The 26,973-nt window shown below is 38.1% G+C and overlaps 1 protein-coding gene across 1 annotated transcript in view; it reads right to left on the reverse strand.

Annotated features, from left to right (window-relative positions):
* The window catches only part of mdfi (MyoD family inhibitor), a 63,149-nt gene that overhangs the window by 25,524 nt on the left and 10,652 nt on the right, over positions 1-26,973 (reverse strand). Inside the window, exon 3 of the mRNA XM_036559782.1 lies at positions 3,699-3,842. Within this exon, the coding sequence (XP_036415675.1) occupies positions 3,699-3,842 (144 nt within the window). The remainder of the gene's footprint in view (positions 1-3,698; positions 3,843-26,973) is intronic.

A 26,973-nucleotide genomic window follows, 5' to 3' on the forward strand; every position in this document is an offset into this window, starting at 1 on the left:
TCTGAGCAAAAATCATTTTCTTAAGAAAATCTTAATTGTTTTCATATGTCAGGTATGGGTTATTTATCATGTAGAGTTACACTTCACAGATTACTAGAAATTATACCATATTTCCATTAACTGGTTATTCAGTTTAATCACAGTTTGCGCCCAACAAAATTAAGATAACACAAAATCAAACCTATGTATGTATATATATATATATATATATATATATATATATATATATATGTGTGTGTGTGTGTGTGTAATCTTGTCCCTGTCCAAAGAAAAACAAGTATCTCCAAAAAAGTAACTACAGGAGAAGCCAAAAATGCTCTTACATTTTAATGTAAGTTAATGTGAAGAGATTTTATTCCAAGTGATTTTAGAACATTTCTATTAGTCCATTCATCATTAATTTTTTACACAATGTAAAGGACAGCTGGTGTGTTGAAATGATGCAGAAAACTGAAAACCGACAAGAATGGAGATGGTTTTCTATGGACAGCATATGTATATATATATATGTATGTATATATATATATATATATATATATATATATATATATTTATATATATATGCAACAAGAGCTGGAAGTGATGGTGGAGGAAATAGCCAACAGGAAAAATCTTCCTTGGTCTATTTTAAAAATGATATCTTGTGAAACTTAGTAGAATTTGCAGTATAAGGTGTTTATCTTGTCAATTCTTGAAGACTCTGCTTTAATGTTAAGAAAATATTCAAGAACAATTTTTTTCAAGAATACCACTAGTTCTCTTACACTTGTCAAGAGAAAACTTAAGAAAGAAATGAAGAAAATTCTTAAGAGGTTTTTTGAAGAATCTGTCTGAACGTTTTTCTTTCATATGTAATTAATATAAAAGGCACATTTAAGAAGATTTTCTTTCTTAAGACACTTTCATGAATCTGGCCCCAGATTGTGTCCCCCCTCTTATTTTCTATCCTGATAAAATGATGGGGCCAAATCTAATCTGTAATGTATTTTCCGAAATAAATTTTTTGTACATTTATTGACACGGGGTAATATTTATCTCCACATTTATATCACAGAAAAGTTCATTTAAATATATAACATAATATATAGGGTTGTGGAGAGACAAATACAGAAGAGTATACAGAGAGGAATAAAGAGAAAATGCAAAGTTAAAACATCAGGGAAAGAAGTCCTCCCAGAGAAGAGGCAAAAGGCCCCTTTTAGCTAATTGACTAAGAAATATTATAAAAGCAAAAAGTATTTCACTAGAGTTTCACTGCCTAGCTAGCTTTAGAATGACATGCCAACTTAGTGATTGTTATAGTGATTGTTAGCTAGAATTAGGCAACGAGTGGTTGAATGTGAGTTTTACAGCAAATGGGGTAAGATGTCCCTTCACTTTTCTTCTAGATTTCCTTTTCAGTGCTATAACAGTGAAATTAGCTACTTTTCCAGATTATTTCCAAATCATTATGCGAAACTCATGCACAGATGGTTTAACTTTACACATTTCACTACATGATATTTCTTTCTTATTTAACTAATCGAAAAATGTCATCTTAATTAGTTAACTGAGTTTTATATAAGTTATGTTGTTAGCTATGTATTTCTCCCTGTGGGCTAGTAGGCTAGTGTTTGAGTAGTTTGAGCATGTTACCTTTAGATGACCATCAGATCGATATGGATATCAGCCAATACTCTTCAATTAGCTTCAATATTTGCACTGATGTCAGAAAAGAAAAATTGGATCATATCAACTCAATAAAAACCAGTGTGTGTGTCAGTGTGTATATCTGTGTGAGTGTGTGTTATGTTCGCATCTTGACCTAATTCCTGAAGGTAGGTGGGTGTATTGGCCTGTACCAGCAGTAGGGGTATGATTCAGCAATAAAACCTTATCCTACATCCACCCTTCATTCAGACCGCTTAGTCACAGTCTACTGCAGGACTAAACCCACCCAGCCTGCACACACACACACACACACACACACACACACACACACACGCACACACGCACACAAAGGACTGTCTGAGTGTCACTCAGCTCCATAATGATACCTCAGTCTTAGTGTCTACAGTAAACAGCACAGATCAGTCAAGGCACTCACTCAATGCCACACTATTCAAAGCACAAGATCACATTCATTCAGCCTTTCTCTTCACTCTCAACAGTAGAAGTGTGTTTTCACATTGTATTGCTCTGCATAAACCTTTCTGAATCTTGAGTGTTTGGTCTCAGTCAATTACTGATAGTCGCCAGTCTGGCTGACTAAGACTGTAAAGTGTATATGTAAAATTACATGTCTGATGCCTCAGATATTGTTTGACAATGGTTTTACAATAGTTCACAGGTTGATAAAAATACACTGTAAACTGTTGACTACATAGAGTCCTGACATCCCTGGTCAGATTTCATATTCTGTACACTGAGATGTAAACAAAGTCATTCAGAGTTATGTGAAATGGTGCATTGTAGAGAAACTAACACTTAAATGATTTGTTGATTTTCTAAGTGAAGTTAACATATCCTCTACAGGGACCACATGTCTGCACATTTTAATACACACTTGCTGTTTATTTGGTGAATATAATATATTGTGAGTAATGTGTGAGTGCTGTACTTTTTAAAATTTAGCCTCTTTCTGCAGGGCCCATAGAGGCCATTCTGCTGGCAGAATGAAAATCGACTTGGCTATTATTAATTAAAATAATTAAATAAAACATTTTTTTTCCTGTAACTCATCAAGTCAGATTATCAAATTAAGTAGGACACTGTTGGCTCTCTGAGTAACTGAAATGTTGTACTTATGTGTTGAGCTGCTAGCCAGCAGTGAGGGGTGAAGGAGAAGGGGTGCAAACCCCCTGCTGTGAAAACAATTCACACTTTTCCACAAAGAGGGCTGTTTCAAGGTAAAACAGTCAGTGCAGCTTCAGCTTTCTTGATATTAAAAAAAATAGTATACAACTGCCACAATAAAAAACATTTAGACACAATAAAAATAAAACTTTCTAAGTGTAAAAAGACAAAAAAAAGTTTGCTTTCTATTTTTTAAACTATACAAAAACACATTTCCATCAAAAGATAAACCATAAAAAGTTAAAGAAAAAAGTAAAAAAAAATGTATCATTCACCTCCAAAACAGGCGAAAACAGCTTTTATGGCTACTGTAAAAAAAAAAGGGGTTAAAAGGCATCTACATAATGTAATAGGTCTATACCATCTTAAGTTGTACGTCCAAGCACTGAACATTCACCTTTCTAGCGTAAGTTCACATAGGAATGTAGTAAGTACCATAATCATTTTGATTTTACCAAGGTGGAATGTTTAAATTTACTCTGTGTCCAACTGCCACTAGTATCAGTGCATTAGGTCGAGCACAAGTAAATGAGCATGGTTTCAAGTCGATACCGAGTACCAGTATCGGTATTGATGCATTCCTATTTAAAATTAATAATTAACCTGCAGTTTAGGGCACTGATACATTTCAAGGTTCCCTTGATCAGTACTGTCTCTGAAATACATCTAACCCCAGCATGATGCCTCAGTCACTCTAACCACAGCCATCACCACAACATCCAGCCATTTCCCCAGACAAAACGACCGTATTCACAGCAAAACAGGTAAGCCTGGCTGGGTCGTGGTCAGTCTCAATACACAAAGGCCTAGTGTGAGAAACATTCTGGGCAGTGTAGTCCTGCAGATCTGACCGCTGAACTTACATGTTATGCTTTTGCTGGGCGTGCTGCTGAAGTCCGGCGGTGACAGGCTGTTGTTGTTGTTGCCATTGTCTGGTTCGGATGTTTTCTCAGCGGTGGGAGGCATGGGGGGCTCCTGTGCTCCATTTTCACTGCTTCCATCACCACCTAATAGTTAAGCACAGACAGACCGAAAACTGTTACAGAAAGACTTCAGGTATTGAGTTCAGGCAGTTTGGAATCACTTATCCTATTAATATTTTTTCACCCATATCCTACATTTGTTAAGCAGCAAGAAAACAGACTTAAACCATGGAGTTTGGCAGCAGAGTGCTCCTTCCGTTTTGTGCATAAGGTATAAAAGGCCACACTGATGAAACAGGAGTGTTTCAGTGTAAGCAATGTAATCCGCATTATGTCACTGTGATATACACTAAGCTACGAAGTCAGTTGTTATAGCAAATGCTATGTCATTTCACCTGAAAAGTGTCATGACACAATCCAATGTCAGAAAAAAAAGCGATGTCACCTGACAAAGTTGACATCAAATTTATCAAAAGCAGCCTCTGTGACAGACGACGCCTTTTGGAAGTAGCCGTTATGAATGCTTATGTAGGTTTAAGGCAATTGTCATGACAAGCTTTTGTGCCATTCAGCTTTATGAACACAGTTCTACAATAAAGTGTTACTAAACCATCAGCACTGTTCATCATCTAAAGCTTCCAAACTTTTTACAAATGACTTACACCTGTGAAGTTGCATAGTGATACCATATTGAAACCATTTTAGACATTTATTTGAGTGTAAATCACACTTTTATCATTATCACAACATGAATTTCCATGATATACACATCTTTTAGAGCTGGACTGACAGGATCAAATAATCTCACATGTGCAGCGTCCAAGTGACGGAATTAGATTGGCGGGAACAAGTGCTTCCCTGCAGTGGGCTTGAACCCTGCGCTCCTGTGAGGAAAGCAAGTAACTTAAGCATTTGCCTAAACAGGCAGTTACAAAAGACGTGTGCACAGCCCAGAAACGACTCTGTCCTTAACTATTAGACTGTAAAAATGCTTAAATGTGATTCTCACCCTCAGTGTTGTGTGTATAGAGCAGTAATCGCTACTGTCACAACAAATACGCATCATCATAAGGAGCTTTTTAAGGAACTAAAGCTGCACTATGTAAGATTACTGAGAAGAGGAGAAACAAGAACACACTAAAATATGGTGTGCGTGTGCTGCTGCAAGTCGCTCTGTAAAGCCTGAAATAAAAATTTAAAAAATCGGAGGTATAGGGGTCGGATTTCGGGGGAGTTTTTCAGACCACGTCGTATGCCTTTATGTTTCAATGTCATATGCACAGACTCAAAAAGAAGTTCCGACTCAATGTTTAGGTCTCAAGTGCAAATTTAATATTAGTGAATTAATGAACGAAGTAGATAATTCACATCCTCGGAGGACATGTCCTTCACCAAGTTTTGACTCACCAAGTTTAGATATTCTTTCAACGTGCAGGAAAACATCAGCAGATTATTTGTCCGAAGCACAATCAGCATTACACTGCATGCAAATTTCCAAACCCCAAAATGCACAAAGTGCAGCTGTAAATATACATTTATCCATGTTTGTAGGCCTATACTGGAAATAAAAATATACAATATTTACAATATATATAACATTTGTGCATGTTTGGAAATTGAGTGCAAACACAATGAGGAACTCACTCGTGTTTTGCAGGCTATAAATTCTCCACAAGGGGGCGGCATTAGCTTTTGATGCTTTATAAGATCAGTGACACTGTGGTCAGCCTTACAATGTGCTTGCAGTTCTCATGTAAGTAGCTACCATTGCTTCATTACTACCATTACATCCAGTCTGAGCCACATTATTCTAATGATAACATGTTGCTTCTAAATTCATCATTGCGAAATACAACAGCTTAATCAAACTTTGCTTTCATATCCATATCGTGCAGCCCTAAACATCTAGAAACTTTAACCAGGAATGGCGTCTGGTCACCAGTCAGATTTTAAGAGAGGCACTGGCCACCTCAGCCACCCCAGCCTTCCCTTTAAAACCGTGCATGGCTCTAAAGTTTCTGCAACAGAACTGGTTTGTATAACTAAAAGCACTGATTCTTTTGCGTGGTAGTATAAATAACGGAAGCAGATAGTGAGCTTGGCTTTTTAGCCTGGCTTTGTCTTAATCTTCCAAGTCCAAATAGGAACTGCACTGGTAACTGGCTTGTGCAAGACATTTCTGCAAGATCATCACTTTGTGGGCACAATGGTACGTGCTTATACATGTGCGCGTGTGTGTGTAGGAGAAAGTGCACTGTGTTTGTGTATCTTCAAAGAAGCATTCATGCACTCCAGTGTGTGAGAGTGTGTGTGTGTGTGAGTGTGAGTGTGTGTGAGAGTGTGTGTGTGTGTGTGTGTGTGTGAGTGTGTGTGTGTGTGTGTGTGTGTGTGGGCGTGCGTGTGTTTTATACACAAACGCTGGAGCCAAGCGGTCTCATTATGCGGGCCGGTAATTACACAGAGATGTCTGAGAGAGGCCGAGTTGGGCAGACTTCAAAGCTGGGCAGGTTCAGACCTCAGTGAGGAGAAAGAGAGAGGGAGAAAAAGTGGAGAGGAAATGAAAGAAGAGCGCAGGATATAAAATAAGAGGAGAGAAAAGGCGAGCGAAAGACAGGAGAGGAGCAAACATGGGAGAAAAAGAAATGGACTTAACAATAAACATATCGCACTGTGCTATGATACGCTAGAGTTGCCTTTGGGCTTTGCAGTAAACCTGGATAGATACTGCAGTCAGTATATCTGTGCATTTAAAATGTTCTTGATTCTCTCTTCAGAGACTCGGCTGTGTTTACATTCATTTTAAATGGGAAAGACTGTAAATTATGTGTGTGAATTCTTAAAAAATTCAAAAAAATGCACCACTACTATCACCACTGTTACTACTAGAGAGAAGAACAGAAGAGAAAAGAAGAGTAACAATGAGAGTAGAGGAAAACAAGAAAAGAGAAAAAGAGGGAAAGCGAGAGATGATGAGAAAAGAACAGTAGGCAAACAAGAGGGAAAGAGAAAAGAGAAGAAATTATGAAAAAGGAAAAAAATAAAGAGATTATGAGAGAAGAGAAAAACAGGAGAAAAGAGATAAAATGGTGAGAGAAGAGCAGAAAGAAATCATGAGAAAAAAGGAAAAGAGAGGAGAAGAGCAAAGTGATGAAATGAGGAGAGCAGAAGAGAAAACAAGAGAAAGAATGATGGTTGAGCTGAAGAGAGATGATTAGAAACAAGAGAACAAAAGAGAAAAGAGGAGGAATATTTAAAGGACAAATAAAAGAAATTATGAAAAAGGGGAAAAGAGAGGAGAACAGAAGAGAAAAGAAGTAAAATGAGAGGAGAGTAGAAGAAAGATAGAGGAGAAATGAGGAGAGCATAGGCGAAATTTTGAGATAAAAGGGAAAACAGGAGAAAAAAGATGAAATGATGAGTTGATGAGTTGGAAGGAGAAATGAAAACTAAAGAGAAAAGAGAAGAAAAGAGAGGAGAGCAGAAAATAAACGATGAGAGGAAAACTTCAGGAGAGCTTTACTCACCTGTCTCTCTCTCTCTCTCTCTCTCTCTCTCTCTCTCTCTCTCTCTCTCTCTCTGCCCAAATGGAAGGCAGCTGGGCTTTATTTGCTGTCTGATAAACACACTGCATGGCCCTTTGGAACGCCGCTGCTCTCCCCTCTGTTTATTTGCTTTAGCCACTCGCGTTCGCTGTCTCCTGTTTTTCTTCCCCGCCTCTTGGCAGCCTTCACTCGTTTTTCTTATGTCTTTTCTGTGTGAGGGATATCTTTTTGGGGAATTTGTTTCTTTTTTTTCTGGGTCTTTAAGCTTTTTTTGAGGTCGAGGACAGGAAGGGCACTTTTTTTCAAAGGGCCAGTGGCAACACAGGAGAGAGGTCAGAGAGTGGAAGAGAGAGAGTTGAACTTAGGAGAAAGAGTTGACAGAGAAAGAGAGGGAGAGAAAGAGTTGAAAGGGAGAGTTGAAAAGAGAAAGAAAAAGTTGAAAAAGTGAGAAAAAAGATTTGAAAATGAAAGAGTTGAGAGAGAGAGGGAGAGAAACAGCGTTGTAAGAAAAGGTTCTACAAGTGTGTTAACTCGTTCTCATTTGCCTTCTCTCATTTTTTAATATTTGTTTTCAAAACAGTCAACATAGATTTCACAGAAAAATGCAAAGGTTCACTCTATAACTGTAAAACAAAAGAAAAACAGAGTGACAGCTTTTAGAAAATACTCTCATAGTTATAAATACCATCAGCACCTGTGTGAACTACGTAGTGCTAGTTGTTAACTCAGCTTTTTGCCTTTTGTCAATACTCATTGAAAAAAGGTGAGAATAGTGGAAAGCTGCATTGTACCACATGATGACAAACAGGAGGCCAGAGACAGTGTTTGTCAGTAGAGTGATGTGTAATAGATGTATAAAACGACAGACTTACCTACTGAGGTGTTTAAAAAATTGTACAGTGAATGCTACAGTCTGTTGACAGACTGGACTCCTCTTTCATGTTGTTATAGAAATCCATGATTGATGATCTGGTCTATAACTGTTTTGTATTAATTTCACTGAATATTTCAGCTCAGTGAAGTCTGTATGTAAATCCTGCTCTCCTCTCTGACACACTATATCCTCTGACTAAGGTATACTCAGGTGTCATTTTGGACAATGTTGCTTTCCACCTCTCTCACCTACATTGCTAAGAGTCTCTAGTAAAACTTTTTGTCAGTGTTTAATCAGTGATTGAAGGAATTTACTCTCCTGATTGTCAGCTGTAGTGTTTGATTAGTTTAGATGAGTTTACTTTTGTGTTGTGTGTTATTTTGCCCAACAAACCTCTGTTTAGTATCATTTATCACAGTATCCCAGAATAGAGCTGAGAGAGAGGGGAAGGAGAGAAAGTTGAGAGCGAACGAGTGAGAGAGAGAGAGAGAAAAAAGTGAGGTGAGAGAGAAAAAAAGAGAGTCAAAAAAGTCTTGAAAGAAAAAGTTGAGATAGCAAAAGAGTGTGAGAAAAGGAGAGTTCAAAATAAGAGAAAGACTTTAAAAGAGAAAGAGAGAGCTGAAAGAAAAAGAAAGACAGAACGAGAGAGAGAAATAATAGGGAGAGGGAGCTGAAGGAGAGAAAGCTGAGAGGGAAAGTGAAAGAGATAAGGAAAGGGTTGAAAGTAAGAAAGAGTTAGAGAGAGAAAGAGATGAAAGAAAGAAAAATAGTTGAAAGAAAGACAGTTGAAAAGAAAACTGAAAGAAAGAAAAAGACGAGATAGTGAGATTGAGAGAAAAGCATAGAGGTAAATGAGAGAGAGAGATTGTTCAAGTAGAGAAAATTTTGAGAGGGAAAGAGCGAATGAGAGAGAAAGAGCTGAAAGTGAGAGAAAGAGTTGAGAGAAAAAGAAAACAGAGAAAGAGAGTTGAAAGAAAGTAAATGTTGAGATAGCAAAAGAGAGAAGAGTTGAAAAAGTGAGAAAGAGTTGAGAGAGAAACAGATAGAGAGAGACAGAGAGAGAGCTGAGAGCTGAGCTGAAAGTAAAAGAAATGTTAAGAGAAAAACAGAATAGAGAGAGAGAGAGAGAGACAGAGATAGATAGAGTAGGAGAAAGAGTGAGTAAGTGAGAGAGTGAGTGAGTGAGAGAGAGAGAGCGAGGCAGAGATAGGTAGATAGAGTAGGAGAAAGAGTGAGTGAGGGTGAGTGAGTGAGAGAGAGAGACATATATATAGATAGATAGATAGATAGATAGATAGAGCAGGAGAAAGAGTGAGTAAGTGAGGGAGAAAGAGTGAGAGAGAGAGAGGGGGTCAGAGGGCCGGTTGGTGGTTGAGGTTCTAAAGAATACGGAGCAGACAGACGTAGCTGATGACAGCATGATGACCAGACACCACAACACTATCCCCCCTTTTTTCTTCCTCGAGCCATTTTCACCTTTCAGCAGACGCACACGGCTCGTTACCAAGACAACTTATGATGAGCTTCCTCCCCCGTTTCCTCTGCCAGGCCTCCAACAACAGCCGGATTGTCCGAGGCTTAGCTCATGCCTCAGTGACCCCTAGAAAAGTCTCCACTCCTCAACAGCAGCGAGAACAACAAATAGAGTTAGAGCTATGAGGCTCAGTGTTTTTATGCACTGGGAGAAATTTCCTGAGATGCCTGCAGTGCTGCTGAGTGCATGGCACAGACCATAAGCCCCGAGTTTAAATTGAGCTAAATGGCTACGTCTCCTCTGGGTGTCTGTGTGCCTATTAGGGGGGTGTAGTGGCATCTGGATGAACGCTGCTGGTGCCCAGCGCACATGTGGCAGCAGCTGCTGACGTGCAGAACTGAGAGCCACAACAAGCTCAGACAACTCAGGCTGTGCTGAATTGCACAAACTAATTGTAGACATAACAAAGCATCTTCCAAAAAGTAACTTAAAAAATTATAAAGTATAAACATTCTTAAATTTATCGTATGTTAATATAATTTGATTAATTCTTTTTAAACTCTACTGATCGATGATTACACAATGCAAAGAGCAACTGCCATTTTCATGATGTAAACAAATAAGGTTTTGATATGACAGGGATGATACACTGTTATTCTCATCATACATTTAGGAAAACACAGTTCTATAGTGACCACACAGCATCAAGGACCAAAAAGTGCCTCCACTGCCCTGTATACAGAACAGTTATTTCTGTGATTGATTAATTGGTTCATTATTTTAATTAATCGATTAAATGGGAAAAGAAAAACTGGTAGTTGTTAGTCTGTCAATAATTCACATGAAATATACAAATTGGGGCAAATTAACAATCAACATGATTTATTGCAATTAATCACATTAACTTACATAGTTAATCATGGTTAATCACATTGTCTTATATGCCAAATTTGTCAAATTTGACTCAAAATACATTTTTTTTCTTTTAAAAAGTAGTCTATGTTGTTATAACTATATGCATAGAGATAATAGGCTTTTTCAGAATGTATTTATTATCTTCAATAATTCAACACAAACCTGAGCATAAAATCACATGACGGAACAAGAAAATAAGGTGGTCCAAGTCCAGTGAGAACAACAGCGGCTACATGTTTCAACTCCTCTGTGACTGTAGCCGGCTTGCTTTCATTTCGCTATTTTTTATCTTGTTTCAAGAGGAACTGGCAGTTTCACCTTGCTCTTGCTTTTGTTAGTTTGCTGCTTGTTGATTTATCCATAGTTCTCCCATGAGCAGCGTCCAGCATGGTCTGCTGAAGGGATCTTCCAATGTTAACGTTACTGATATTACTGATATTGCAGGTATTCACAGTAAGCGTCACTTGTAAATGATACTTTGAACTGTATGTACTTCCATGATGAACTAATTCAACTTACTGCAGTAGTTGGAAATAACAAGCCATCAGTGGAACTTGCCTTTTAAAAGCTGCCGCTGAATGAGAGGGCCTACGGTCACAAAGTCAGTCATAGCAACATACAGCAGCTGGGCTTCAAGCTGGAAATACGGATGGTTTGAAGGGTCACACTAGGACAATATGTCAGTGTTAAAAAATGAGTTGCATTAGTCATTTATTGTGTGAGCAGAGTGCTGTGGGCAGCATCCTGTGACCACTGATGAAGGACTAGAGGATGACCAACACAAACTGTGCAGCATCAGATGAGCTACATGTCTCTGACTTTACATTTACAAGATGGGTAATCAAGGTACGAGTGTCTTATAGAGTGGACAGTAAGTGGACACAGTGTTCAAAAACTCCAGCAGTCTGATCCACTCGTACCAGCGCAACACACACTAACACGCCACCGCCACGTCAGTGTCACCGCAGTCCACACATGCTTTTGTAGTTTTGTGGGTTTTAGTTAGAGTTAGTTACAGCAAATAAATAATAAATTAAATTAAATTATAATAAAGTAAATAAAAAAATAACTTCTCCTAACATCATCGAGATACCTAACAGCTTAGTTAACATCACATTTCACTGAAAATCACAGTTTGGGGGAGGGGGCGTGCATGGATCTGAATGTGAAGCCCACTGCAGAAGAGACAGCAGTGTGACATTGTGAGCATGTGTAAAAGAGACTTTCTGTAAAGACATACGCAAAGACACAAAGAGAATGAGAGAGACTGAAAAACCTCCTGCAGTTTAGGTGCAACTGAATTACAGGGTAGTTGTGAGCTACTGTGGCGTCCTTTGTGTGAGGTACTGAGGAAAAAATGGAGCTGAGTACAGGTTAAAACTGCATTCAGTATCCTTCTCAGTTCCTCTTCATTACCCCCAAATACAGCCTACTGCTGCTTCAGTGCTCCTGGAGTGCCACTGGTCTGAATCGGTTAGCATTAGCCTCTGGAGCTGGGCCACTATCAACACTTTAAAGGCCACCACACACCAGATGCGCCACGTTGCAACACATTGCAACACGTAGTGTCCACAAGCATCGTTGTAATGAAGGTATTCACACAAGCACTGATGCACGCTAGTGCTTAGCAATTCCTAGCACTGTTCTAAATTTAATACGGGAGGCAGCTCAAAGTGCTTTATAGACAAGTGATATTTCGATATAATTTCTAAAGCATTTTAAATACATGATTTTTTAAGGAAATGTTTCATCATGAAATCCCATGATTCAGTTTCAATTGTTCTGGGAAAATTCAGGATTATTTTTAGGAATCTTCTGAATACACAAATGTACCGATGTATTAACACTAAAATACTAGAATATGGGAAAAAATACTTGAGTCTTTTTGGGGATTTTACATTTGAAACTTTTATTTTGGCCAAAACAAATATGTGTATACTTTATTGAGTATTTGTGTACTGATACCACTACAAGGTCCAATAACTGATAATACTGGCCAATATTTATTTCTATAATTTAGTTTTTCATTTTCTATTTTAATTTTATACTTAAATTTTATACTAATTTTATACTTTTATGCACTAGTTTTAATTAAATGGTGCTTTACTGATTGATATGATATTCAAATTCTTGTACTGGGTGGTTGTAAGTTTAAATCTCAGAGATTCCACAACCAAAGTAGTAATTATTATTTTCGCCGACAACAATTAAAATGTGAGTTGTCAGTTATCACCCACATTATACACCAGTCAGGCTTTAATTATAATGAAATACAATCAATTCTAACAATCCAAAATCAGTGCAGTTGAACTGCAACCTTCAGGTTAATGCATCACAATGCACTGTTGAATCCTACACACTATACTATAAAGATAACACTGACATATTCAGCTCATAATGCATAATGCGAGATCACATGAACCTGCGCATGTTTTCAACATGGCTTCTTTTACAGTAACTAAATAAAACATACCTTCATGATGTTGAAGACTTTAAGAAACTGCTTTACCCAAAACTACTTGGCATAAATTCAAACTCAACTTCACCACAGTTCAAATGCACTGTTCACGCTCACACTTCCAGTCAGGAGATCCATCTGGTACTTCCAAGATGAACTCTGAAAACTGACAGGAGGGCATCTTACACTCTCTCTGCCCCATCTCTCTTTACTCTAGACGTGTGAAAGACATGGAGCTAATTGGAATCAGACTGAGGCAGCAGTTTTAGGAAGCCCGTTGCTACAAGCATGAACCCTTGGAGGTGAGAAACCTGCGGAAGTTTCGCTTGACTTGTAAACACAGCTCTCACATTTCCCAATAAAAAAAGAAGCATATGAATAAAAATGTAACATTATGGCTTTGGTTGTAAAGACCCAGCAAACTATGGGACTTATCATGTTTATTCTTTGGCGGTGGACCAAACGAGGCCTTCCTGCTTTTATTATATTTTTCCCACAATCACAGGAAAACTCCTAGTGCCAACATAGGTTCTATAGCTATGCTATAGAACCACCACTTTTTGGTTTTCTAAGGAACCTCAATGGAATTCTTTAATGAATCGTTTCTTTGAAACGTGTAAGTGTAAAAAAACGGTTCTATGACAATTAAAGGTTCGTTCCTAGAACCATATACCTAAGCCAAGAACCTTTTAGGACCCTTTATTTTCAAAGGGGAATTCCACCAATTTTTTTATTATACAGTCATTAAACAAAGTAATTCGGAATGGCTTGATGTGAAAGGCTCCTTCTAGAGCTTTCCAACTTTCCAAGTCCACATTGTTCACAGTGAGGGTGAAAGGAACAAGACAACTGAACCATTTAATGCCTCTTAAAGCTCTTTCAGAGAAAGCTATTATATGAAATATGCTGCCTGATGCCTGAGACATTGTTCTATGGCAGCTTTGAGATAAGGTTTTAATCTGAAACATGTTTTTTCTATGCCATTCAGGTTGGAAAAGTACTTGCAGTGTGTAATACAAAATTATCCCCAAAGAAAACTTATAAAACTTGCGTAAACTTTTACATTTTGCTAACAGCCTAAAATAGCTAATAGCCTACATTGCTGCTGAAACACTGCTGTTTACACAGAGCTGATGTTAGCAAATCTTCCTCAGTGTTATGTACCGTGTCATGCTACTAGTATACTAGACTAGCATGTCATGTTAATATTAATCAGAATTAACATTTAAAGCAGTTTTCAGTCACATAATGTTTATGACTTGTTATATGGTCTAATAAAAATATAGGTATACACAAAAATAGATCTTTAGAAATCAGAGATCTTTACACCACTGCAATGCACCACTCTGCATGACTGAAATTTTGAAAATGAATGGAATTCCGCTTTAAAAGTGTATTTAGCAGCTTAGAAAGACTAACATCTCTTTACAGTAAAATACTGCTTCAGAACCACAATATCTCTCTTTACAGGGTGATATAATGGCTACCGCAAAGGTGTTTACAGTATTGGAGACTCAGGGTATCTCTAGTGGGTGAAGATCTTAGACAATCTAACCCATAGCCCTGGAAACAGCTCTAGAGCTCACTCAAGGTGGATTACTCCAAGATTCCAAGAGTTGCTTCTAGGCCATGGTGGAGGGCTGAGACGAATGACGAATTGGAGCCTGCGTTTAATAAGGTACACTGTATCTACCAGGTCAGCACAGTATGAACAAAATACTGTCTTCAAATTACCACTACAATGGAGAGCATGGAATACAGAATGACAGAAGTGACTTGACACATAAGGAGGACAGTAAGCTTCGAGCTAAAATTAGCAAAGTAGCTACCTGGCTATGTAGATACTTCACCTTATTTCTGTCTGAAAGGGCAAAAACTTATGGCTGGAGTCCATTATGTGGTGAATAAAGTATAGAGTATGGAGAGAGGAAGGAAATGCTTGTGATCTAAAGCTTACTACCTCATCTGTCAAGCATGGTGGAGGTAGTGTTATGGTGTGGGCATGCTGCCAAAGAAACTGGTTCCAAAAGCAACAGGGCTACATTATCTGCTCAGATTCAGCCAAATTCTTCTAAACTCAATGGACAGCAGTTCACAGTGCAGATGGACAATGACCACAAGCATGCTGCGACTATTTTATGTCCTGGTGATGTGATCACTGACAAAAGGAACAGCATGAATTATGTGAAGTTTATATGGCAATATTATCTGCTCAGATTCAGCCAAATGCTTCAAAACTCAATGGACGGCACTCCACAGTGCAGATGGACAATGACCAGAAGCATATTGCAACTTTTGTCAAGCCAAAGAAGTGGAATGCCCTGCAATGGCCAAGCCAAGCGCACATTTCACCTCCTGAAGACGAAATTGAAGGTACAACTAAAGACAGCTGCAATAAAGACCTGGCGGAGCATCACCATGGAAGAAACCCAGCGTCTGGTGATGTCTATGGCTTCCAGACTTCAAGCAGTCATTGACCGCTAAGGATTTGCAACCAAGTATTAAAAAACAAAAATTTTATTTATGATAGTGTTTGTCAAATTCCTTTAAAAAGGTGCAGCGGTGCTATGTATGAAAATGGTTGTACTTCCTTCACTGTTCACCTAATTTAATTGTAATTACCTTTAAATTAAAGCTGTAAATCTGTACTTTGAGATTCATATTTATTATTTAATTTCAACAATAACTTTGTGAACATTGAAATAATTATAAACCTGACTGTATCGTTTTCTCTCTGTCTTGCTTGCTCTTTCTCTCTTTGTCTTCAGCCCATGGTAAGCGTTCCTTTATTTACTCTCTGGAGGCGTTTGAGAGTGCAGGCGTTTTTTTTTAAGAGCTTAGGGGAGGCAGGTATGAGGCTGGTATTAGAGGCAGTGGAGCCTTGTGGCTTTACAGGGACACTTTGAAATTCTTCCAGCCCCCTCCAGCCCCCTCCATACCCTTTTTTTGTGGCAGAGTTGCTCTGTCTCCTAACAACCCCTCACTAATACCTGCTCAGAAGTCAGTCGATGGAGCGAAAGAGAAAAGAGAACATTGGTTTAGATGTGTTGTCTCCACAGAAGAAGGAAAAAAAAGAGAAGAAACTGACAAGAGACTTAGGGATGTTTTACACTCCCTCCGTCCCAGCGGAACAGCTGAAACACTGAGCCTGGCAAGAGCGAGGCGCTTAAATCAAAAAACTTTCTCAGACTTTCTCACACACACAAAACTTTCCCTTCAACTCTGCAAGACCTTCCTCACAACAGCGCAGCACATTACCTGACATTTCACTCTTTTAACGGGATGCAATCGATCACTCTGCTTAAAAAAACCTTTTTTCGCTTCTACTCACATAAAAGTCACATCTGCAGGCTCAAACCGAGCGCAATTTTCTATGCTTATGCATAAAATGCTGCAGAGAGAAAGAAGCAAAAAATAAATTAATATATAAATAAAAAATAAGACACAATCTGTTCAATCTCTGCCAAATGCAAGAGGCAGACATTGAAGACCAACATCACTTGTGTTGGAAATTAATTACCTTGACTGATTAAAACCATCACTCTTTAAAACCCACTGAGGGTGATACACATGCTCATACAAAGGAAAATACGAGGAAAAAATGAGGCAAAGCATAAAGAAAAATAACAAAGATGAAGTGAAAGGCGTGATAATGCAGCCTATTACACACAGCTGTTAGCTGATCATCTTAATCAGGGCTGGCAGGGGCTCTCAGTAGTTATGCAGGCAGCTGGGCCTATGCTGGACACGGGGCAAAGAGAGCAGAGAGCATGAGGAATAGGGGTAAAAAGGCTAAAGGCTGAGTGATTCATAGCAAGCAACGTGGCGCAATGTGCTGCAATGAATGAAGAAAGCAGCTTGGGTTTATTTCTTATGTTTCTACAAGTTGTGACCCGGCTTTATACTCACATTCATCTCCATATATACAAGGTCAGAATGTTTGAGTATTTGAAAGCCATATAGTCATAAAAGTTTTAAAAAATGAATAGTAAATTAGGATTTTTGATATACAAATTAGTTCTTCTGTGATGTTATACGTTCTCACGTTGAAGAACTATGAGATGAACTGTTGGTGTCTGAACTCTATACTCCATCAGAGGGCAGTGTAGAACCTGGGTCTTACGTTTTTAACAGAGGTATTTTTTTAAAAAGACTACTGCAGCTGACTAAAGGCCACACCAGAGGAGAAGCTCAGTGCCTTCAGAGGGTCTCTGGTGGTGAGTAGAAGTTAGTACAATGCGCAGCTATAGCACATAGAAAGCGCTATTAAACACAAAGCTGAAGTTTTACAGTCTACTCATATAGATCTAAAGATCAAGCCATATGACTCTCTGATTATGTCTGGTAGCCTGACCTATACTTTTATACTACTTATACTATAAGGGGAATTTACTTTTTGGGTCTTTTGGGGGAGGGTGTGAGGGTATTATATATTAAGTATTAAGATATTATTAACATAATTCAAAAGATTTAACTGAAATGCCCATCCCCACTTCATTACCACATTCTCATGTCTAACATCTAGGGACCAACTGGCCAACTGATATATGAGCTACAATACTGGTTCTCAAGGTGCCATGCATTTATCGGTACTGGCAAGACCCCCACCATATCTTGTCCCTTATAATGGGGAAATTAATGTTTTGAGGATTACAGATCATGGTCTTTTGCCCACAGGTTATATTTTATAAAGACTTCTTAAGTGATTATAGTCTTCTGCACACTTATGTTCATGCAGTATGGGATGAACTGACAAAAAAAAAACCTTTTTATGAGGAGAATAAGACAAGTGAGAGGTAACTAACAGAAACCAAAACCACAAAGAATTCTGGGAAGCTGTGTCCTTCATGTTGCATTCATTTGATGTTTGAACTAACAAATATGACACTAATAAATGAGACTCAATCATATCAGTCAGAAAATCACTATTTAAATGCATCTATTAATTTGATAAAATTATATTGGCTAATATTATCGGTTATCATTTTTTTTAGCGCTACAAGACCCCTTCGCAATCCAGGTAGATAAGTGGCTTAGATGATGAGTGAGAGTTATTAGTCCCTTCAAATCCCACAATTCCACTTGGCCCTATGTTTATGCCATGTTAGATATTCTCTCACAGTTTTCTGACATTTAAGGCAGTTTAAAGTAGCTTATCCAAAAATTACATTTACCTAATTTTCCCTTTACCTCACAAATGTTTTAAATCAATCAAGATATGCTTTCCACTGGAGCTAAAAAGCTAATGTAGCTACTAATTAATGGAAGAAACAATATAAGTAAGTATATTTAAGATTACTTTAAAACTTTGAGGCAGATGTGTAAATACTTACAATACAGATTGTACAATGCTAATTTGTTGGCTGTAAGTTTCCATTGTTAGCTACATTAGCCTTGTAGCTCCAGTGTATACCTAAAGACTCTCTTGTCTGATCAGCTATTGGGTGCGGGAGAAAACTAAGGGGGTGCAATGTGTAAAAAGTTTAATTGTCTAGTGATGCCTCAGGCGTCCATGGCTGAGAGTCCAAACCTGCACCCCAAACCATGTACTACTATGCTACACTTACTACACTAATGAATGGACTTCTATTGGTTGTTTACTATTTTTGATATACTATTTTTAGTGTGGCAGTATGCGGTTTTGGACCCAGGCAGCATTACTGACTTCTTTCTCTCTGGGCTGGTACGTTGGCCTCACTTCATCTCGTGTGATGCTAGCTGACACAACACTAGTGCTCTCCTCCAAGCGCATTGAGCTGTCCAATGACACTGCATTAGCTGCAGATTTAAAAAATGCGGTGGTACTTTGCATGGCTCAGAGAAACGTGCTAGCCTTCACCATCCTAGGTGCGTAGCATCGTGTGATGAGGGAAACCTAGATTTGCCAAGACTAAGTTAAACTGCATTAAATTTCTATCAGACAACTCTCCTTTATATACAGAGGGTTTTTTATTTAAACTTGGAAATAAGCAACAGAAAGTTTTAGAACTAAAAAATTAAAACAAAGAAAAGTTATGATGAGTAAAATGAAGAAGAAATATTCAAGATTCAACACTATTTCTAGGTCACTATTCAAATTTAAGCATATTTGTGACATTGGCCATGTTATGGCCTTGGTACAAAAACATATGATTCTCATCCATTGAAGATCTCTTCCGTTGTACATGTCAAAGTACATGTTCAGATAGGGGTGCGCAATACGGCAAAAATATCAAAAGATATTTCAAGATATTCTCACTATTCACAATACACGATATGTATCATGACATTTTGACAAAAACACAAAGCACTATTAGGGATAGGAAGACAATGATTTTAATTCACTATTTCACATAGTGCTCTACACTAAACCCAATTAAACAGGACTAATAATGCTCTTTTTGTAATGAAACATGCAGTTGTTCAAGTACTGATGACATCCACAATATGCTTGGAAAAGTCTTTTGTTTATCACGATAACAATAAAACATCGTCATATCAGGTGGACTGGATCTACTCATCAGAGGCTTAAATTCATGTTAAAATTTCAAAGATATACTTTTCACTCAAATTATGTTGATATGATTTGTAATGAAACAATCTTTGCAGTAAATCAGAAAAGAAAGCAAAATAGATGCATTTTCACTTGTGGTCTCAGACATTCTGACCCCACTGTAGTTAGTGATTAATGAAGTGCCATAAATGCTACTACATATTGATTCTTTGAGACTCTGCTGTAAATGATGAAAGGTAAAGCGTATTATCTGTGACCTGGGGTCCATGTGCATGTGCCAATATTTGTGACTCATCCTAAAAGGCTCAAGGTTTAGAAGTATGAGTATGGGTCGGGCTGGAGAAGATTAAAGCGTGTGTGTAAAACACTATGAAAGTCTGCCTGTGTGTGTTTGTTTGTAAGTGTGCGCACATGGGAGCGGGATGGAATGCCGCGGATGAATAGATACAGTGAAAATAGCGCTGAGCGGCCGCTGTGGAGGAAATGCGTCACTGAAGCCCACAGACTCTGACTTTCTCTGTCTCTCTCTCACTCTTACCTCCTATTATAAGAAAAAGAGTAACAAACACGTACAAACCATCACTATTACTGGTAATCAGTGGCTGTTACATAATTATTCCCATGCAGCATTGTGTAAGAAACACTAAATACAAGTTCACATACTATCTTAGTATCAAAGTTGTGCAGTGATTAATTGTGTTTGTTTTACTTGCTCATATTTGACCCTAAATATGGTTTTATAAAAAGCAATGCGTTTTGATATGTCTATAAGCTTCATTAGAATGTATTTATTACTTTCAATAATCAACAACATTATTTTCATTGTGTGCACCTTAACATAAGAATGTGATTTCCATAGAGTGAACACACTTTCCAATTCCAGTTTTCTTTAGTGATTTTATAACTTCGGTTTTGGTCTCGTTGTAGAGACGGGGGGGATCGCTGTGTCAGTAAAATATCTTCGAGACGGGACGTGTGCAACATAGCGCGAAAGCCCTGGTTCTCAATGACTGAGAACTGGCGTGCAGACCGCAGGTCACATAGCAACAAAGTCTCGCCTAGCTTTGGAGACGAATGGACTTATTTGCATTCATAAGCACTGCAGTTGATTTCCTGGTACGTTAAACCTGCAGTGAGAGACTGTCAAACACTAAAAAGTTGCGAAAATGAAGTCAGCTTCTCTTTCGAATTCTCATGTTCCACCTTACATGCTGCCACATTTACATTCTGGCGCCTCAGGCAGAATTTAAGGTGGAACGGGAAATTTGGAACAAGAAGCTGGCGAATGAGAAGCGACTTCAGCCTTGTTAAACGGTTGAATGTTGAGAGACGTTTTACAAGAAACTGTTTTACTTTTGAGGAAAAAAATCCTGGCGAGGAAAGCGGCTATAGCTAAAGCTTAAAGCAGAGCAAGGTAAGTCTGCGTTTTCGTTTGTATTTTTAGCCAATACTAGTATATTAGCAAATACTGAGACATACTGGACATTAAATGTTGTGGTTCCCAAGCTGGTTTGATTTATGTTAAAGGTCAAAATGTCTCTTCTTAACATTTGGGTTGTGACTCCTGACCTAACCTAGCTTTTAATGCAGAGGGTGCCAGTCGGATTTCTCACTCATCCAGTTGTGTTTTTGTTATGTGCCGCCACAGACTGTCCGGGCGCTGCACTTCCCCACTTCCAAGTTCCGCCTTTTGCGTTCCGTCAACATTACGTTATAAACATCTAGAAAATCGATTTTTTGGCAATTGTGAATTGATTCAGAATCATTCACGTCTGCATCGCGATGCATCTAAGAATCTATTTTCCCCCCACCCCTAATATACACACAGTAAACAGTTCCAGCGTCTCTGTGACTGATTGTCTAGTGTAGTCTATCGAAGGCATCCCCTGGTGCTAATGTTCCCGATATTACTGATATGGATAATTCTACCGAAATGGTTTAAAGTCAGAGGTCAAAGCCTATTTTGGACGTTTAACTTTGGAGTGACGAAATACCTTCAGAATGTTAATTTTATGAAAAATAAAAAAAGGTCTGCACTTGCATCACATCCAGTCAGGGGCACAAAATTTTAACAATAATTTATCACTTCTCATATCATCATCATGACATCCAACAGCTTTATTGAACATTGCATCTTATGTCAATATCGTACAGCCCTATACCAAACAATCAGAACACTATCAAAAGTTTACCAAATGTTTCAGTAGTGACAATTTTAGCTAATTTTGAGCAGAACTCTAGCCAGTACATAACTAGCAAACACAGCTTTGAACAATTAGAAATTATAATAGTTATAAATTATAAAACAAAAATGTTAGCATAATTGCAGAATATATGTTTCAGTACTGACAATTCTTAATGTTCCGCACTGATGTTCAGACTGTGGTACACATTTACTTCAAAACAATGGGATCTAACTGCTCACCCTGTGGCCATGAGGGACAGAATGCAGTCTCACTTCCTGCTCTAAAATGCAGGGCGTGGCTAAAATAAGACTCCGCCTACAGACTAAATCTCTTTGTGTTTTGGCAGACATGAAAATGAGACAGCTTTTTTAAGTCTTTTTTTTTTTTTATTAAACTCATAATAAATGTTCACTTTAGTTTAACCTCACTTTTTATAAAATGACCAAATGATCCTTAAAAAAATATAAAAAACACAAAGAAAAATGCTGAAATGTAGACACTGGAACAAGCTTTGGTTTTATCAAGAGAGTAAACAATAAAACTGGTTATTTAAAAGCTGTATTTGAATAAAAGGACTACAGACACATTGTCACTAGGAAAATGCATGAATGATGTTAAAAAGTTAGTGGCCTTAATCATTTGTCACATTAACACATTAACTTTGTGACTTTTTAACTAATTGAGGTCTATGCATTTATGTGTTGAAATGTTTACATGAACCTGCTGGGCCTGGTACCAGACCCAAAATAGAGGAAGTTGCTCACTTAAACCTGCTGCCAGAGGAGTGTTAGTGCATCACTGTTGTCAAAAGTACAATCATTCTGTATATTTTAGCGTATAGAACCAGAGCTTTCTATGTGCTACGGTGTTTTCTATCACCATATGAAATATGCACAAGGGTTCCTGATTTTTTTCTCATCAAAGAATACAAAATTTCTGGTAAACACAAATTATTGATTTGTTTAATCACAGCAACAATGATGCATGTGTTATATCTCAAACCACTAGTTTGTGACACAAACTGAATAATAATCTCAGAAATTTCAGCTTTGTTTCAGCTTTGATCATTACATATCAAATAAATACAACAACAGCATTCAGAAATTGCAATATTAACAGAACAACTGGCACTTTTCATTCGTCTCAAAGGGTTAATTCATGTTTAAATTAATTAAAGTACAAAATCAACTCATGAAATAAACTATATTTATTATCAAGCATTTCTATTCAATTAGATTGGGGGACCACATAATGTAAGAAAGGGTAGTTTCCTGTTGTTGTTGTGAAAAGCGTGGGAATATAAAAACAAAATGTTAAAAGCTGCTCTAAATTTATCCTTCTCTATCCTGCAGCGGGCTAGAGAACAGCTGTTGATGCTTAGCAAGCCAAGTGATGGGAAGTTTGATTCAGTTTACCAAACTAATTCCTTCCAACTGTCTGTTTCAATTTAATAAGGGACTCTGATATCCGCTACTTCTACTAAGGGAGTCATAGTGGGAATGTACAAAACACAAACCCAACAGAAAGAGAAAGTCAGCTACAGTCTCTAGTAGTGAAAATGTAAAGAAAAATGTTTTCTTAAAATGTTACAATGTGGCATTTTGTGATTTTATGAGTTAAAATTGAGAAAGATCATTCTTCAAAGCTTTGATTTTGATTATTATTCAAAGTTTGTTTGAAGCTTTCAGCCTATGACACTGATGCAAGCATTGCATAGACTTTCCAGTCCCAATTATCACATGATCACCTGAGTAGAATGATTTGGTCAAAGACAATTATTTTTCATAGTTATTACCATTCACAATTCACAAATCTGAAAATGAAAACATTTTTGACAACCTTATAAAAAAGAAAAATTCCAAATTCTGACTAGTACCTTTAAAAAAGGCAGCAGTGAGAAGTATTTGTTTATTTGAGGTTGAGCTGTGTCAGTCATCAGCACGGATCACTTCTATATTAACAGATAGAAAGCAAGATAGCTATGAAGCCAATTTGGTCAGTTTAGGTTTGCACTTTAATAGCTGCATGCATTAAACAAATAAAGACAATTAAATTGCTAATCACAATTATTTACATGGCAATTTGAAATTTCATGATTGGGCAGGCCTAGGCCTACATGCTAAAAACATCTCAGGCACCAAAAAGGGTTTTTCTGTTGTTACGATGTCAAACTCGCAACCCTTTATATGGATTTATATAAAACCTTTTTGAATAAGGTTCAAAAAGGTTTTATATAAATCCATATACAACACATTCTCCATCAATCTGAAGAACTATTATACCATGCAAAGAACCATTTAAGCATAAATTGTTCTATAAAAAAAACCTCATGGTTCTAAACAGAACCATTCCCTTTACTAAAGAACCCTTGAATAACCATGTTTTTAAAAGTGTGTGCCAGCCAAATGCCCAAAAATCTGCAGACTCTATTCCCGACCAACAGACCCAGCCTGACTGAATAGTGGCTATGAGCAGGATAATGTAAGATGTATTGTAACCCTGCTGGACATCCCAAATAGATTAAAAGCAAGGCAGTGTGGCTCATTTCCAGGGCCCTGTTAGTCTCCCACACCCTCCAGTTCATATTTTTTTGCAAGCCTGTTGCCAAGTTTGACGAGATTTCGCTGCGATGACCCCTTGGGGTGTAATTAAGGGGCAAAAAAGAAAATAATTAACTCTGCTTCTGCGACTGATCTGGCAGAGAGATGCGCCGATAACTGTGCAACGTCTTCACTAAGCCCAGCTCTAAAACAATGGGCTTTCTAATCGGAGCTTGTAAACCAGCCAGGAGTGAAAGCAGATACTCGATGAGAGGCTTCAAAGCCGTGCGTTGGAATTTGTCCAAATACGCAGATTATTTAGTCAGAAGAATAGAGAGCGGGGAGGGGGAAAAACAGTGTAAGCTCATTACAAGAGAAAATGTGCAGTATTTAACAGGCTTTAGAGGGATTTAATTGAGCTACATCTTGCGTTTGAAAGTTTGTGAGGAGAGGCGGACTCGAGAGCCTTTGTGAAGTGAAGCCTGAGGGAGGCCGATATATCTGTGTTTGTAAATGCACGCAACACGCTATGGCTTCTGCTTTCCTACTTAAAGAGAAACACACATGCATGTGAAGTCATGCACCTTTGCTGGCAAGGGAGAAACAACAGGAAGTTGAAAAGTGGCCAGCTACTGTTACACATGGAGCTCAGGGATCAGACAGCATTTTGTCAGGCTACAGTTGGGTTTAGACAGAATTTTATCAAGCTACAGTCAGATTCAGAGAGAATTTTGTCCAGCTGCAGTTGGGTTTGGACAGAATTTCGTCAGACAACTGTCGGGTTCAGAGACAATTTGTTAGTGTATAACTGGGTTTTAAATTTTGTTATGTTACAGTCGAGTTTGAACAGAATTTTATCAGTCTATATTCAGTTTTGCAGCAATGTGTCAAGTTATTTTGTCAGATTACAGCTGGATTTGAACAGAATTTTGTTGGCCTACAGACATGTTTGGACAAAATGTGTGCACAGCTGGGTTTAGACAGAATTTTGTCAGATTACAGCCAGATTTGAAAAGATTTCTTTCAGATTACAGCTGGGTTTGGACAGAATTTGTTGGCCCACAGACATATTTGAACAGAATTTTGTCAAATTACAGCCAGATTTGGACTGAATTTCATCAGATTGTAGCTGGGTTTGGACAGAATTCTGTGGGCCTACAGTCATGTTTGGACAGATTTTAGACAGACGTGTCTGCCTACAGTTAGGTTTGGATTCACAACTTGGTGTTGTGGGTAAGGTCAGCAGAACGTCCTTAGGTTCAGATTCAGATCAAAATTTCAGGCTGAATGAAACTTCTAACTTGGCTTAAGAACAGATTTCCACCTTCCACTAAGAGCAAAGACTGAGAAAAGATTTTGGGCTTTCTTGTCACCCTTAACTTTCTTGCCACTCCCAAATGTACTTGGAATCAAAGATGGCAGGATACCCCCTGAGGACAATGACTGAAACCCATCATCACAGCATCAAAGAAAGACCCCACAGGATCTCAGATGAACCGCTATTATCCTTTCCCACACAAAAGATACAGTAAGAGACACCTACATAAGACATGCTAGAAAAAGCCAAAATACACATACAGTGACAAAGGGGAACTGAGCACACATAATTATTGTAGGTGTCAAGAACGTCAAGCCTTTTTAAGCAAGTGTTCAATGGTTTTTTGTGGGCAACTTTGAAGTGGTCCATCAGTTACAGCAGTCACTTTGCCAAAATATTCAGGTTAAGGGCTTTTATTGGCTTTAAACATAATGCGTATGGAGTCCGTGAGGACGATCGTTTCATTCTGAAGACAAACCAGAAGATCCATCAGGCTTCAGCAGTTACAAGACTTCCTTTTATGCATATGCAATGTTCTCACCACAACTTTATCACTGAGTGCATAAAGCTCAGCTCAACTTTAATCCAAGGCCAAGAAAATCATATGGAGTGGATTTGCTGCCACAGAGGGTCCTGTGTGACTGTTGGATGCTTCTTAAGTAGAGGAATACTGGGAAAAAGATAAATAGTGACCCTGCGGTAAAACAGTTTTAGTCTCATGATGTATTGGTGCCAAGAAAACTGCTCGCAGGCAGACTAATAACAAGCGAGCAAGTGTGTAAAAAGGACTGTGTAAAAGAGCGAAAGAAAGAGAGGGGGAATGAATGCAAGCGGCTGAGAGAGCGACATTGAAAAAAGAAAGAGACAGATACAGTAGTTAAAAATTTACCAACAAGTAATACAGTAGATGCTAAAATAACCTTCATGTAAACAGCAGTATTGATATTGACTGTGTAATATGGTTGATGTGACATAATTTTTTTAAGCCAATTCCATTGGTCTATTCCCTCGTTTTGGACCATTTCCACTGAACCATTGGTCACGAAATGTTCAGATGACATAAAGGGAAGCTGGCGAATTCAAATAATAAAAAAAAAATTAGAGGAGGTTTTGATATGACAGTGACAACATTTTCACGGATGACTAAGAATCAACTAGTGAAAGAGACTCTGCTACCAGACGAATAGGGCACCAGTCTTTTCAATGTCTGAATGACCCCAAGGCTTTACTCTGCCATGCATCTGATCATTGCATCAATTCGTCGTGCCTCGCCAAAGACATTTTTATAACATACAGACACAGTCAAGTATGGGAAACTTACATAACTGGGACATCATCCTTTCTTGCCTTTGGTAATCACTAGGAAGGTTAATGCATGCCGTAAATTCTCTTCTCATTCTATTAACTGTTAATGC

The sequence above is a fragment of the Colossoma macropomum genome, unplaced genomic scaffold (genome assembly GCF_904425465.1).
Source record: "Colossoma macropomum unplaced genomic scaffold, Colossoma_macropomum, whole genome shotgun sequence".
Classification (NCBI taxonomy): domain Eukaryota; kingdom Metazoa; phylum Chordata; class Actinopteri; order Characiformes; family Serrasalmidae; genus Colossoma; species Colossoma macropomum.